Raw genomic sequence first — 17,331 nt, forward strand, 5'->3', positions numbered from 1 at the left:
ATCAAATGGACAGTCAATATCGTAAGTAGGTCATAAGCCTCATCTAATGCGAAACAATACATTTACTAGTGTCCCACAAGAAGACTGTCTTTTTAACATACATAATATATAACGTTACGTAACAAGTATGGTTACTTTGATGATGAAAGTACAAATAGATCGATTCCTGAGAAAAAAAACCTTGTGTTTTCCTAATTTCTCTTATAGCATTCATGATATTGAAACGAATATGGCAAGAATTTAAGAACCTTTCTAACTTTTTAGATTTTCAGTACTCACAATCGATGATTTTGATAATGATTATGCAGATAATATTTTGTATTGCAGGTCTATTAAAACTATTGCTACATGCAATACAGTTAATTCGCCCTGTGGTCTTCATCTACATTTTAGCTATTACGTCAAATAATCAAAAATAAAACCTTATAAATTTTGCGCGTCTGGATTCACCTTTATTAGGAGCACTCAGATCAAAACATTTGAAAGACCATGATATATATATACAAATTTCAAAAGACTAAAAGGAATACCAAAACGGTTAGCCAAACCTATCTTTTTTGTTAATTTTTTTTTTCTATGCTTTAGGTCGATCTGATGATTCCAGACGTTTTAAACTGATTTTTACAATTCTAACTTATATTGTGTTGTTTGACCTTTGTCACAATATATACGGTATGGGTCAAGCCTATTTTGTAATGCCGATCGTTGACCTATTATAGTTGATTGCATTCAATTTCTTTTATTTCCGATAAATAATTGTCTCATTTGTTTACTTTTCCTGAGGGAATTAGAACTTCATTTCTTAATAATTGCAATTTTTATCGACGGTATTAAAAAAAAATGTATGTTGTATTTTATGTGTAAGACAAACCATTGACTTCTTAGGCCTATGACACCCTCATGGACTAACAATTTACAAGCAGAGGCATCGACCAAGTGATAATAGTATGTAAAAGTAACACTTTATCAATTTGGTGAGTCCGAAGTGCTTTTCTGGATTTACCATCATTAGGAACAGTAATAGGAAATTTAAAAATATATAATCAAAAATAGGAAATTGGTGAAAGCCTCGAGTTTCAGTTAATGGATATATCAAAACCAGAAATTACTACAACAGTCTGAGAGCTACTTTTATACTAATGAAAAACTACGACTATTCTTTCAAATGTTACCTAGATGCACGAATGGCCCGTAAAACGACGCTTCATCAAAGACCTGTTACGCCATCTAACGCAAATATGATTTAGGTCAGGAATCTGTGTAATATAAAGTCCAATTAAACTCTTTTAATAATTAACCTTTTCTTATTCCGTCACAGAATTATTATGTGATGACGTGTTGAAGTAATCAAATGTTGGAGAACCGAGAATAAACCGTTTCATGTTAATGAAAAAAATTAATCATGACTGACAGAAACTGAATGAAACTATTAAATTAATTACATTTAGGCCCGTTTTTAGTCCCCTCAAAAAAGTGTTTGAGAACTATTTCAAATAAACACACATTATAATGTATACTGTCAAGAAATATGAATGAATTACAGATGATTTTCTATGCTGTGACCCTCAATTACATCACGATATGCAAACCTTTTTAATTAAAACTGAATAAACTGCTGAATTCATTCAGTTTTCTTAGTCCTAGAACTTTCTCCTTTTTTAAAGTCCTACAATTCACCTTTTTGTCTTCTGTTTTATAATGGCATCTTGTGATGACATATTGCATCGATCTCGCCTTAGACTCCCGAATCTTTATGACTGACATTTTCTTGCAATGATCAATACAGCAGGTGCCACAAGTGGAGCAGGAACAGATTACAAATCCAAAACATCACACTCAGTACTTAGTGGAATACTTGTTGCTTGATTTTTTGTTTTCTATGTAGTAATTTGTGAATTTTTATTTGTATTTTCGTTGTTTGTTTTAGGTCATGATGTTGCCGGTTTTCTTCGACATATGGCTCCTTTGTATCTCCTCAATCTTTATAATAGTTTATATCTGAGATACAAACACAACAGTTTTTGTTCAGAATTTAAAGTTCACATTATATTTCTCAAATAAAAAAAAATGATGATTGTCTATAACATTTTTATGTTTTATTTCGGAAAAATTATCAAATACTAGTAAAGCAAATATCAATAAAGGAAAAATTGTACTATTTGAAGCAAAAAAAAACCCAAACACTAAAGATAACCACAACGGAGAACTAGACGCTCCAAGGAGTCTGTGTCGCTCACCTGATATTTTTATTTACCATTGATGCATAAATCAATGCAACCGTTAAACTTTTGCTTTAGTTTCAGAGATATAAGCCAAAAACTGCATTTTACACCTATGTTCTATTTTTTGCCGTATCTGCCATGTTGGTTAGCAAGCAGGGTCATCGGACACATTTTTTAAACTAGATACCCTAATGATGATTGTGGCCAAGTTTGGTTAGATTTGTCTCAGTTGTTTCAGAGGAAAAAACTTTTGTAAAAGGTTACAAAAAATTAAGAAAAACTGTTAAAAATTGACTTTAAAGGGCAATAACTCCTTTTGGGATCAATTGACCATTTTGGTCATGTTGACTTATTTGTAGATCTTACTTTGCTGAACATTATTGCTGTTTACAGTTTATCTCTATCTATAATAATATTCAAGATAAGAACCAAAAACTGCAAAATTTCCTTAAAATTACCAATTCAGGGGCAGCAACCCAACAACGGGTTGTCTGATTCGTCTGAAAATTTCAGGACAGATAGATCTTAACCTGATGAACATTTTTATTGATGTCAAATTTGCTCTAAATGCTTTTGTTTCAGAGATATAAGCCAAAAACTGCATTTGACCCCTATATTCTATTTTTAGCCATGTCGGCCATGTTGGTTGGCAAGCGCGGTCGTCGGACACATTTTTTAAAACTAGATACCCTCATAACGAGTGTGACCAAGTTTGGTTAAATTTGTCTCAGTTGTTTCAGAGGAGAAGATTTTTGTAAAAGATTACAAAAATTTACGAAAAATTGTTAAAAATTTACTTTAAAGGCCAATAACTCCTTATGGGATCAACTGACCATTTTTGTCATGTTAACTTATTTGTAGATTTTACTTTGCTGAACATTATTGCTGTTTACAGTTTATCTCTATCTATAATAATATTCAAGATAAGAACCAAAAACTGCAAAATTTCCTTAAAATAACCAATTCAGGGGCAGCAACCCAACAACGGGTTGCCTGATTTGTCTGAAAATTTCAGGACAGATAGATCTTAACCTGATGAACATTTTTACAGAATCAAATTTGCTCTTAATGCTTTAGTTTCAGAGATATAAACCAAAAACTGCATTTACCCCTTTGTTCTATTTTTAGCCGTGTCGGCCATGTTGGTTGGCAAGCGGGGTCATCGGACACATTTTTTAAACTAGATACCCTAATAACGAGTGTGACTAAGTTTGGTTACATTTGTCTCAGTAGTTTCAGAGGATAAGATTTGTAAAAGATTACAAAAATTTACGAAAAATTGATAAAAAATTGACTATAAAGGGCAATAACTCCTTAAGGGGTCAACTGACCATTATGGTCATATTAACTTATTTGTAGATCTTACTTTGTTGAACATTATTGATGTTGACAGTTTATCTCTATCTATAATAATATTCAAGATAAAAACCAAAAACTGCAAAATTTCCTTAAAATTACCAATTCAGGGGCAGCAACCCAACAACGGGTTGTCTGATTCGTCTGAAAATTTCAGGGTAGATAGATCTTTACCTGTTGAATGCTTTAGCTTCAGAGATATAAGCCAAAAACTGCATTTACCCCTATGTTCTATTTTTAGCCATGTCGGCCATGTTGGTTGGCAGGCGGGGTCACCGGACACATTTTTTAAAACTAGATACCCTAATGATGATTGTGGTCAAGTTTGGTTAAATTTGGCCCAGTAGTTTCAGAGGAGAAAATTTTTGTAAAAGTTAACGACGACGAGGGACGACGGACGACGGACGTCGGACGCCAAGTGATGAGAAAAGCTCACTTGGCCCTTCGGGCCAGGTGAGCTAAAAATATCATATTTTGTAATAAATGCTTAGGTATTTATATTTAGTTTAAGATAATGACACTATAGATTGCTTAGCAGTAACAAATATGGGAATATCTCTGGTTTCTAATGTAGCAAACTTGTAATGTAATAGCAAAAATAGCGGTAGCAACAGCTTTACAATAAAACAGAAAAGATTAATAAACGATCATCACTAGATATATATTAAAAACCGACGACATTAAGGACTATTGTAGATAAGTAACAATGTGGAACACAAAAGTCATGAACCTCTTGTGGGATTAAATGACCCCAATAAATGATTTCAACCCTTTTGATCCCCACATAATCGACTTTATTTCCTTTTGAGTCTAAAAGATACAACAATTTTTCTTCTGGAACCCATTTGAAAATGTCTTTAAAGGTTGTATATATTGACTTATGGAAATTTAGCCTTATTTATCATTATATTGTTGTCAGCATTAACATAATTATTAAACAAAAAATTCACATAGGATATTATAATTAGACCCACCTTTATTTTTGGCCCATCAAAGTACCCTTTAACAGACCCCAAAGTACAGCAAAAAAATGTATTCACTATACTGCAAAATCTTGAAAACAAACTGACATGGGGAATTTCAGGTGACAGAAAAGAGAACAAGTCTTAGAGGTCAACATGTTAATAATGATAAGGGAAAAAAGCCAAATAACTACAATGTAAGGGAAAGTAAATAGTGATAATATGTGTTCTGTTACAGCTGCAGTAACTGCATTGGTGGAATCTTTTGATGAGATATTAAAACAACTTGTCCGTTGAGAGATCCTTGTACATTACATTCGACTGTCATTTTAGCACGCTAAGTTGTTAATACACGTATCATTCTTCTGTAAATCTTAACATGCATGCACATTGAAATGACGACAGAGCAGCTGATATTTTGTTTATCTGCAATAAAATAATAGGAAAGTCTAAATATTCATCTTTATTTCTCCTTCTAACTTGAATCTCAAATTGACAATTGACAGTAGGTTTTACATTTACAAATAACAGTATTATAGTCTATAATTCTAGATATTTCACGCAATGTTATACGCTATCTCTACATTTGAAATTGACAATAATTTTTTATTTAAATCTTAATATCGACGTAGGTAATGTTATACATTATCTTTACATTGATTTGTGATACGTTTTATAAAAATTTAGATATTTGACTTACGTTATGGTACGCTAAAGTATACGCTACCTTTACATTAATATTTAACACTATTCTTAAAATCTTGACATCTCATAATCTTGATAATACACTAATGTTAAATAAAGACTGTGTCAATCGATCCTTCGTAGAAAGAAAGATAAATTTCCTTCCCCTTCGTATCAGGCATATTCGAATACATTTCTAATACATGTTATTACTTAACCTGTGTGTATTCTCTATTATGGTAAAGTATTTTATCCATATCAATTTTTATCATGTCGTAAAATAAATCAACTTTTCTTTCAATTGAGTGTCATCAATTATTACACAACGTATCGATAAATGAGTGTAAGCTACCTTTCTATTTTTGTCGCTTCAAAGAAAGGTGCTTCAATATAACCCAAAACTAAATCAGCATCTAATTGACACAAACAGATAATGATACAGCTCGTTGATTTCATTTTCTTTGTAGAAAATACTTTTGAAATTTGCATAGTTTTAAGTTTTTGTTCATTTACCGATGAAGAAAAACGAGGGAAATATCCAAATAAGAAGATATGATATGATTGCCAATCAGGATATAGACGTAAGCAATTATAGCATTTTCATTTGCAGCATTTAAAATATTTGTAATTCCCAGGTCATTAATAGTAAGAAACGTTATTTTTGGAGTTTCTGTGATATTGCCAAGCTTTTGAACTTATTTTGTTGGATATTTTTTGAATTGTTAGAAACATCTTTTATTTCAAAAAGACTTGTTCTTTGTTAGTCGGAAACACGATAAAAGTAATAATTCTATCGTTTATAAAATGTCAAAGATGGTAATTGGACCGCACTCGTTCTGGTTACGTGATATTTCATGGAATGTTGTTCATACTCAAGAACTTTGCAGTTCTACACTCACATCTCGTGACACAAATACATATTGTAATACAATAAAAAATTTCTCGCTTTGTTTATGACGTGATAAAAAAAAAAGAAATATTGGCGTGCGTCTGTTTTCAAATGGTATATATCGATAGGAATTTAACCTTTTAATAATTTAATCAATGAATCTTTCAACTAATTGTTTATCCGACTTCATTGAATATTTTCCCTCTAAACATCCTTTTATCACTCTGACCGAACGGTGACTCGTGTGACGGAATGAAAGAGAATTATTTGCTTTTTCGGAACAAATAAGGAACTCGATCGTTTAAATATGGTGAGACAGTATACTTTATATTAACAAATTACTAAATGATAGATCTGTGCTGTGTTAAACTTTATATTACTTCGGTTTTGTCAAATTCAAGACATAAAATTTTTTTCTTAAAATATTTCCTTCCTTTAAGAAATAAGCACTCATTGTGTACACAAAAAAAAAATCATGCTTACTTATTGTTATCAAAAATACGTTTTGCTCTCTTTTCGAATTTTGTAGTTACTCGTGGAAACTTTTTATCATCATCATCATCATTAAAGGCCTTTCTTATGTCGTACAGGAGACCAATAGATGTATTCTGAAAAGCTACAAATAATTAAAACAATTAAAACATTATATTATTTCCTATTCGTGAAATACTCGTTTTTAAGTTTTCCTGGTTATACGAGAAAAAATATTTCTATCTAATATACAATACTTATGTTTTGACAAGGTTTTTTGTTGCTTGATGTGTCGGTTATGTGTTTTATTTTGGGTTTTTTTCGGAGTTTTCCTTTTGGTCATTACCCTCCTTGTTTATCTACGGCGTATGGTATTTGATTGCCCATTGGTATTTCCTCTCACGTTTTTCATAAGTTATTTGAATGGAAAATTTAAAGATAATCGATTAATCGCAAAAAGTTCATATCAATAATACAAACCGTTGGGTTTTATAGTTACTGCGAATCTACCTAATCTAGTGGATGTGTGATTAAGATGTGGATACTAAAATATGTCAAATATCTGTTAGATACATACAATGTTGACTTCTCTACCCTTTACACTAGTATCCTTATTGTAAACTTAGATTGAAAGAATTAAACTAAATATATTCCATAAAAAAGACGGCTAATGCAGATACACATATCTTGTTTGGGCAGGAGCAAATTAAATATTGTAAAAAAAAATGGACTGAAATATTCTCTGAAACTGATTTGATCAGTATAGTTGATTTTTTGAAATAACAACATTATCATTGTTTCGTTTCAAGGACGTATTTTTCAATAAACACTCGGCAATCCTATTTGAATCATCTGTACTCTTCTTGCCGGATTGTTTTTCTTTTTATTAGTATTAGACACTCTTCATATAGGAGCTTCTAACGAAAAACTATAAGAACCTTGAATCATCCTTTAACCTAACGATCCGCTTTATAAATAATTTCCTCTCTCTTAAAAAAACTCAAAGTTTGGTGACTACTAGTATGTTGATTTATCTAATGGAACTTGATAGAAGTGAACCACAAATACAACTAATTCACCTTCAAATCTAGGCTCACGTCTAAAAATCGACAATGAGGAGATGTTGAGAACTAAGCTCTCCGACAAAAGAGCCGAATTCATTTTTCAAATATGAACTTTCAATTTTTTCTGAAGCAACATTCCAGCATTGCTTGTATATGGAATAGATATCTCTCATGTTGATACGGTATTCCCTGGCTTGAGTTTTCTATCACGGTTTCCTTAACAGAGACTTCTTGCTTACAAGGAAGCTTTTGACCCAGGGTTTCAAGCTGTAAAGTCGAAGTAATCCCTTTGAAAGTTGTACCGACTCTAAAAGGGGTAGACTGTTTTGGAATATCTATGTCGCAGATGATCTAGTTGCTAAAGCTGTGGATCTTTTTATTTTACTTTAGTTTCCCCGTTATTTGTCTTCGTGCCATTATGTTAATTTTGACGTGACTCGGTATTTATGCATCCCGCCATCAGGTGTTTTACTTTTTAACTTTGTGCATTCCTAGGCCAGGTGGGTCCTGCCTTGCGATTGGACATAAAGGTTTTACAGGGTTGTTTCTTTTTTGCTTACCCTTGTATTTATATTTACTTAATTTTCATTTTATTGAGAAAGTCTATACTATATACGGTATGTACTATCAACGACAACACTTTTTTTACGTCATACATCATTGTCAAACTTACTATCTACTACACCTTTTTTGTTGGCGTCTTTGTTAGATCAATAAAGATGTTTGTTTAATTTATTTAGTTAGTTGTGTTGTATGTCTGTGATGTATGTATGTTTACAAAGTTTTGGCTTCTGTATCCGAATTATTGTCACATTAACCTGTTATGTCTATTTTGGTTATCACTCTTTTTTTCTCTCAATATAACGTAACTATAACGTGACTATAATCAACTGTCGTACAAGTGGGAGGTTTAGCTAGCTATAAAACTAGGTTTAACCCACCATTTTCTGCGTAAAATGCCTATATCAAGTCAAGAATATGGCAGTTGTTTTCACTAGTTCCGTTTATTGATAGCGTTTGATTTTAACAGATTTTATGGACTTCCCCTTTTTGAATATGCCATGGAGTTCGGTATCTTGGTTATACTTTTTCACCCTGTTTTTTATGGGATTCGTGTTCATAGTCTTTAATTGTACTTGTTGTGTTTGTGTACTTGTTTGTCTTTTCGTCGTTTTTCTTAATTTTTTGGCTATGGTTTTGTTTTGTTTTCTCCATGTTATGGATATCGATTGTCCTATTAATCGGTGGTCGGGAGGCCTATAGTAAAAAAGCATTATGAAGAATACCGAACTCCAAGGTAAATGAAAAAATGGAAAACCATAAAACTTGATAAAGTTAAACGCTCGACTATATCAGCATAGTAATACATTTGTCTGTCTGACCACGAGTGTGTGCGTCAATCCTTTCGTTACAAATCGTTTCCGCTCTATCAAATTAAAATCCTTGGCGCTAAGCGATGAATTGGCATCATTATTCACTTCTACTAGAAAGTGTGACACTTACACAAAAATCATGATTGAGATTAGTTCAACAAACCACCCTCCACATATGTACAAAATTTCTATTTTGAAGTTCTGGATGAAACATGGCATTATAATTCATCACTTCTAGAATGAGTGTCGCAGACAAAAACGGTACGTTGATGGTCATGGTAAAAAAGTGATCTCCGTGAATAACATGTACAAAAATGTTTCATTGAAAATCATTGTTAAAAACGCTCCAAATCGTTTTGGCTCTGTTTTAGAGAATAAAATGACGATTCAGATAGTTGAATATATAAAAAACTTGAAGTCTGTACGGTGATCTATACTAGTCGCTAACTTTTACGTTACGGGGTCTATGGAAAGTTGTCTCATTGGTAATTAAACCACATCTTCATATTTTTATATCGAAGATTAAAGTAAATCCCATACTTTTGTCAAACTTAATGGGATGACACGATTCAAGAAAACTGCATGATACAAACTTCTAAACATTTTATTCAGTCCATATTACTTTAATTTACATAATGTTAGTATCTTTTTGATAGTTTGATGTGAATAAAAAATGTAATAACAAAAATACCGAACCCCAAGGTAAATTCAAAACAGGAAGTCAATAAAAATTGACAAAACCAAACGATCAACTATAACAACCAACGGAACGACTGGAAAAAAAACCTCATATTCCTGATTAGGTACAGACACTTCCGATAAACATGGTGGGTTAATTATTGTTTTGTAGCTAGCTAAACCTCCCGCTTGTAAGACAGTTGTATGGAGTTCCGTCGTATTGGCAAAACTGTGAGAGCAACCAACCAGACATAATTACTTAACATGAAATAAATTGGGATCCAGCAGCCAAAACTGTGTAAATGTATTTCGTATATATATATATATATATATAGATATTCAACATAGTTAAATCAAATAATCAAAAGTTGTTGTTTAAGGTAACATAATCTAGTGAAGTATAGTGAACATATTTACTTTATGTCAGCTAAAAAATCTATATTACTTATAATTAAATGACAATAAAAAATATATCCCTTCCGTTGGTATAAATAAAATCATCACAGATATTTAAATGGCATATATTTTTTTTTAAATCGCACCACAATCTACCTATTAACATGCGGCGGGCCCTCTGTAATTGCATACTTTAATATCCTATACTTTTAAAATTCGTTATTATATTCCTAGAAAGACAAGCCATTATTTTGTTAATGAAAAAACACTTACGTTGCTTTTTGGAATTTTTCGTAGGTTCTGACTTTCTTACGAACAGATTCTTAAATTTATTCCACAAAGATTCAATCAATTCTTCCTCCATTCTTCGTTTAGTAATGGTATGTACTGCACTGATACTCTCACCAAGGATGGCCATAAACATGGTCAGCAGTGTGAATACTGTCACCAGGATGAAAGTAAAGAAATAAAATTGTGCTATAATTGGATCCTTCGCATTTAATTCTGTGAATTTGCTCTTTCCCATCATGCTGATGAATAATGTTCCCATAGATTCAAATATATCACAATAAGATTCAATATATTTTCCGAAGAGCAAATATCCTAGAGCGGCATAACACAGAAATACGTAAAGAATGAAAATACCAGACCAGAATAAATCCTTTGCACAATTATTAAAAACCAAGAAAATCTTACCAACTCGTTTATCATAGCCTAGAATACCGACTAATCTCAATGTTGAAAATGATAACAAAGTAGCATGCAGCAAATTAAACAACAAGTCCCATATTGCAATATGCTGAAAATTTATAAATTGCTTCGGATCTTCCTTGAATTTTTCCATGGTTTGTGATGCAAGAATATGACGCCCAGCATACATTGAGATGCACACAAAACTCAGGGATATGCAAGAAAAGTCAAGAATGTTCCAGACACTTTTGAAAAAAGTTTTCCTCTTCTTCATAACACCTGACACGACCTTGCCTGTTAAAGCGATTACAATTGATAAAAATATTATTTCACAAATTAATGTGTAGATACCATTCGTACCAAGGTGAAAATAAATTCGGAATGGATAAATAGAATACGAAGTGACTATTCCTCCTGTCTCAGGAAATTCTGCTAAAAACATGCTGTTTGCGAATAGGTTGAGATCCGGTGCATATAAGTTGAACTCTAGATAAACGGCTCGTGTATTTCTATCAATCCATAAATAGTCTGTTAATTCGTTTAAAGTTCTGTTTGAAAAATCAAAGTTTACAGCTAGTTCGGTAATATATCCGCCACCTCCGTATGTGCTATAATGTCCAGGTATGGGAATACCCCATATATCAACGGCACTCGTGAATTTCCACCCAGCATACGAAAATGAACGTGCCTCTCTTTCTTTGTCACATATACCACTAGCCCAACCAAAACAAAAATCTCTGTCTTCTTCCATCGGTAAGTAGTATTTTGGTCTCGTTCGAATTTTACCAAAAAATGGAAGGACTTCAGATGCTGCAAATAAAAAAAAAATAACAATCTGTTAAAAATGATTATTTCTAGCAAAAATGTTTAAATATTCTTTTTTTAATTTTTATTTTGTTACTATAATTTATGAATATAACCGCACCTTAAGTCCCAATGTAATTTGAATTTCATATAAACGTAATAAAATAAGATAAAGGGATTGCCCTTACATTCTGTGACCCGAAGTTGTCTCAGTCGTGGTGGTCCAACTCTGAAACTGGTCAAATCATGAAAATTTTGTCTAAGTCTCCAATGTAAACGTTCTCCAGTATAATCAGTTTCAGGATATAGCTCTGGAAACGCTGTATATTGCAGCCATTTCATATAATCCTTGACGTGCGTTATCTAAAAAAAAATTATATTAATTCATGTGTTTCTTCATTTATGCACTTATTTGTTTAAGGGATCCCCGTAATTACACTTAAATCACACAAAATATCAGACTCATATTTGCATCGTGGCTACCGCATTTATACTGATATTCACGAATACTAATGACAAGCGTTTTATAGAAACTATACCATTAAGACACGACATAATCATAAAAAAGAACAACCCGTATTGTTTGCTCACACTTCAGTCAATATCGTCCAACCTTAAATCTGTCTCTAACTTCTTATAAACCAAATATTTATATTACATGTTGATATCATTGTTCTCAATATAACTATACTTATTAAGAAATTACGTCAGTGGTCACTTTAAAGCAACAGTAGTTTATCGATGTTCAAATCTCGTAAATCCTTTTGGAATGTACAAATCTAGATAAAAACAAACAGAACCTGAGGGACTCGAAAAAACTACAAACCGAGAGAGACCAGATGAGTCCATACATCATCCGCCATGCCAATCTACATTCAGTTTGATTGTCATAATAGGAAGCAGGACTACATTGGTAAATTGACAGATCAGACGCAACTCTTGCATATAAAGATCTCAGACCGCAATAACAGGGCTCTTGTGAGTTGAGACGCAGACACAACAGTTCGTGATGGTGACCGTAAAACATAATTCCAGTCGTTCTTCCTAATAACCCTACTGGAGTTGTTTTCCGTCAGGAGCACACCATTGTCAAAGAAAGCCAGTATAAGGTAAACACGCATGCGCGTTATGAGATATGTAAACGCCAAACGATAGGAAAGAGGGCAAGTCTCTGTAGAGTATGGGAAGTTGACGGGAAATCGTCACGTTTGTCATAGATCCTTGTTATATGATGTAAATAGAAAATATAGATAGAGATAATATGTTTTCTCCCAGAGCATGCTAAAACTTGTTCCTGTATTAGTTCCATTTAAAAAAATGTATGTCCTGGCTCCTGTTTTTTAATTAAAAAATGAGCTTAATTGCATTTATATTTGATAGAGTTATCACATAACTTATTTTCTTTTAATTACTTTAAAAAAGAAAGAAATCGAGACACTTAGTCTAGTTTTCTTACAACACCACACAGTTATTCAAATGAATTTAGAAATATCAGAGTTAGTTTGTAAGATATAACACGTAAAGAGACACACACATTCTTTGATTGTAAAAATGTCTAATTTGGAGTATTTTTTTTTAATATTTAATTCAATTGATATTAATTATTTTATCAAATATATATGGGATGAAATATAAAATGAAGATCCTTATTTTATAACTATGCACGCAATATTTCGTTTCAAAAAAATTTCCAGAGTTCTGCTCTTGAAAGTAGAAAATTAATTTCCGGACGATGACTTTGGCAAGCATCCACCAAATCATTTGAAACTTGGAAATATGTCAAGGACCCAATACTCGCATATCTAGTTTGAATGTGTCATAGTTCATATTTGTCTTTCCAGGGTTATTGAACAAGGTATTGTGATTTGTTTAAATGTTTTACCTTGCTCAATAAACGTTTTTGGAATTTTCTTGTAATTTGACCGTGAAGCATACCTTACCTTGCCAAATTGCTGCAGTGTTTTATTTTGAGGAGTCAGTAGCTTGGTGGCTATATTTTGATGAAAATTATAAGATCTGTCATCTTTATAACTGTAGCTTATGCTATATATAATCCATAAACAGAAACACGTAATGAGGACTTGTTTGATACTTTCCATCATTTTAATTTCTTTCTGCCTTTCGTTGCGAGCTTTTTCCATTGACGAATGGTTGAGTGGGGACGCAGGCAGTCGTATGTCTGCAATACAATGTTAACTTTAAGATAAATATTTTTCCTTTCACTAGTAAACAGATTTTAGTCTTAAATATTCATTTTAATCTTTAAAAAAATCTTATAAGTCTGAAACTAAAAACGATAAGACTTGATAAGAGTTTGAGATAATTTTCAGATATTTTGTTGTTTGAAATTCAAAAACCGTTCAGACATATGACTTGCAGTCAATCCAGTTCTGTTCAGTTGCTGTTTAGACAATTCAGAATGTTTTTGTTTTGTACACTTAATTAACAAATACTGAACAGTCTGAACATAGACTGTTTATATCTTTATTGACTACAAGATTCTGAACAGTACTGAATTTACCGAAGTAAATAAGTTTGACAATTGACTGAAACACTGAACTTGACTTAATAATCTGTTGTTCAGTCTTTAAAGGGGTGTTCAGATCAAAATGATCGTTTCAGTTCAAAACTGGTTTATAAGTGTTTTTTTTTTATTTTTTATATCGTTGAATTTGGATACAAACATGTATGCATAGCTATCAAGAAATCCATTTTGTGAAATATATCAAGTACCAAATAAGACAACGTCACAATATTGCTTCACAATTTTCGGAGAAATAGGATATGTTTTCCATGGCGGTTAAATGGAGAAAGTGGGAATTTGTTTAGATTAATTGATCATCTTGTCCTTATAAACCTATATAAGACGTAAAAGTCTGTATCGTAGCCATGCATGCATCATGAAGTGAAATTTGCAAACCGGAACATGTATCATTCAGTTGTCTTTGAATTAAGATCCATGCTCAATGTCATGAATGACTATTTAAGCTAAAAAGTCCAGCTTTATCTGTTAATGTCTTCAAGTTGAAAAATATTTCAGGGCTAACGTTTCCTATCACATATGTATCTTTGATTACTCTGATTATCTACCAGTAAAAGTGTTGTTTATTTTTTCATGAGAAACCTTACTAGCTTTACTAACATACTAGACATTTACCAATCCGTTATTAAACCTAATAACTGGATAAGACTCATCAATATTTTTAACAATAGTAACACGGCTGTTTTCACTAGTGAATCAGGAACTGTCGACCCTTTAGAACAATCTGAGTTCACCATATGTTGTTCGATAGGATTCGAATTGTCTGGTTGTTTTTTTACTCATGGGTGTTAATTTACACCTTTGAATTCTTATCTCTCGTTTTTTCTTACAAGAAAGTAAATGACCTACGGGTTCGAAATTGTCAAGTTGTCGTCTTACCTTAGAACGTTTCAAGTCGGATCTGTTAAATTAATCGATTGTGTATTATTACCGATTGTGACATTTTGTCTCTTCGTGGCTTTGTATGGCGGGTGATGCATTCATAATAGCAGACGCTTACAAAGCGGAATTATCCGGTATTGTAATTTGTCATTCATGCGATTCCCTCAGTTTGTTTTATTGATTTGTTTCTTCGTTGTAGATTTATGAAAGTAATCATCGGTTAAGTACTCGAATTAACAGACGGACCAGTTTGATCCTTTTTGAATATCAGGGTCACATGTAGGTGTAATACCACCATTGATTTTCCCCTATAAATCTTTGTTAAATTTGCACTTTTCAAAAAATTGTGCATAATTTATCTTTGTTTCAAATAAAGAAATACTTGGCATGAGTAAATTTTATCCTGTCCAGTACTATAGATAAAATTTCACATAACATTTTATTGCATGTAAGAAAATAACCATCACTGGAAGTTAACCAATCAAATTTTCACCCCTTTTTTTCCTGTGTACAAGCTTAAGTAACCATGTAACCTCAAGTTTCCAAAATATTCTATAGAAACACCAAATAAAAAAATAAGGGTGCTTTGAAACACCCAAGATATATGTTTATGATTCAGATTTTTTTTACTGCAATGAAATGTAGGATTAATTTCCTACAACTGTCAAATTTAAGGGAATATTTTTTTCGACCCTTTTTCGTATGCAACCGGATGTGACGTACTATGATTTGGTGGTATTACACCTGTACAGATGACCACCGAAATAATCCACTTGTTGCAGCGACAATTGTGTTTTCTATTTTGCCTGTATTGTCTTGTACTTATATTTTTTTTGTTATTCACACGAAGTATCTTCTCCTTTTTTGTAACAGCAAATACAGCTGACCTTTTCTTCTTTATAATAGCGAAACTTGCCTATAGACGAAAACTTAACATTTATGATTGAACCATGAAAAAATCATATCACAATCATATCACCATTAATTCTTTAGACCATCTATAGTTTAATAAATTTGATCATGAAACATTAAACGAGTTCAAGGTCAGATTACTCATGTCAGATTGACATGTGCAACCTACAAAGTAAATGAGAAACCTGGTATAGTGGGCAAAACGTTTGTTAAAAAGCAGTGAAAAGAGGTTTATGTAAGGCAAGTCATTTTAGAAAGACGTATACATCCACGCCCTACATTCATTCTTCAGAGATTGTTTTGTCTCAGGCAAAAAATTCGAAACTCATTTTCTCTAATAACAAATATAACGATTAAAGATCAACAAAAAGTCTAGAACAATAGGTATATGTCGATACATTATGCCTACTTCTAAATCGACCCAAATCTAAAACATTTTGAATAGTTGTAAGCAGAGAGTATCTAACAGGCTATATTCAAATTTATCCACGATTTTAGAATCCCATTAACGTACCAAACGTAGGCAATGGTGATGACAGAAAATTTTACATTTTAATTGTTTATATTGCTCACAAATAATGCAAAAACATCTCACATACATTAATCACTTACTTTTTTCGTACCCAAAAGTGTGCTTGTAGTTCTTGAGAATGAGTGACCTTTCCAGTCCTGTAGGTCTGAACTTGTCGGTTTGCTTTACTAACATTGCGAATATTGCAGACATAAATATGACCTATTCAATAAAACACAAGTTATCAACTATGTAACCAGTAGTTCTCAATAAAGTGCACGTAGACAGGGAATGGAAACGGGTCATATTAACGTAAACGATACCAATTTTACTGCATCAGGTGCGGATTTCGGCATGTAAAGTCTCGTCAGGGATGCTTGAGGCCAAAATAATTGAAAATTTAAAAGCTAATACAAATGTTGAAGAGCTGATCAAAGTAAAATACCTAAAATATATTCAAATCCGGACAATTAATCAGAGGCTGATATGAGGGAGATCTATTCTTTAAGTTAAAATACCTTTCAAAGCAGCAAATTTCAATCAAACAATTTCAATATTTTCATTCCATTACAAACGTACTGGCTACTGGGCTGGTGGTACTCTCGGGGACTAACAGTCCACCAGCAGAGGTATCGACCCATTGGTTGTAATAAAACGGTTACAATTTTACTGCAACACATGCGGATGTTTTCTTAATGTTGCTCGAGGCCGAAATATATATCAAACTGTCGAAAAATATTTGAAAAAAAAAACATTACCACGTTCCTTGACCACAAATGTCGAAAATCAAAAAATATAGAACGTTGAAGAGAACAAAACACAAATTGAACATCCAAATCCGTCTACTTTTAACTGATAATCCATCTAATAAATTGGTTCCAACAATGAAATGCAT

At 32.4% G+C, this 17,331-nt stretch overlaps 1 protein-coding gene across 25 annotated transcripts in view; it reads right to left on the reverse strand.

Moving 5' to 3' along the window:
* Positions 1 to 2,071: 2,071 nt before the first annotated feature.
* Positions 2,072 to 17,331, reverse strand: part of LOC127707479 (polycystin family receptor for egg jelly-like) — a 97,784-nt gene continuing 82,524 nt past the window's right edge. For 24 of the 25 annotated variants that reach the window (XM_052212025.1, XM_052212044.1, XM_052212042.1 and 21 more), the window contains 6 exons: positions 16,538 to 16,658; positions 13,530 to 13,768; positions 11,778 to 11,952; positions 10,369 to 11,595; positions 6,597 to 6,729; positions 2,072 to 4,966 (listed from right to left, as the gene is read on the reverse strand). In XM_052212025.1, coding sequence (XP_052067985.1) covers positions 4,963 to 4,966; positions 6,597 to 6,729; positions 10,369 to 11,595; positions 11,778 to 11,952; positions 13,530 to 13,768; positions 16,538 to 16,658 — 1,899 coding nt within the window. In that variant the 3' untranslated portion in view covers positions 2,072 to 4,962. The remainder of the gene's footprint in view (positions 4,967 to 6,596; positions 6,730 to 10,368; positions 11,596 to 11,777; positions 11,953 to 13,529; positions 13,769 to 16,537; positions 16,659 to 17,331) is intronic. The other variant, XR_007984937.1, reaches the window with a different exon arrangement.

The sequence above is a fragment of the Mytilus californianus genome, unplaced genomic scaffold (genome assembly GCF_021869535.1).
Source record: "Mytilus californianus isolate M0D057914Y unplaced genomic scaffold, xbMytCali1.0.p SCAF_7, whole genome shotgun sequence".
In the NCBI taxonomy this organism is placed as follows: Eukaryota; Metazoa; Mollusca; class Bivalvia; order Mytilida; family Mytilidae; genus Mytilus; species Mytilus californianus.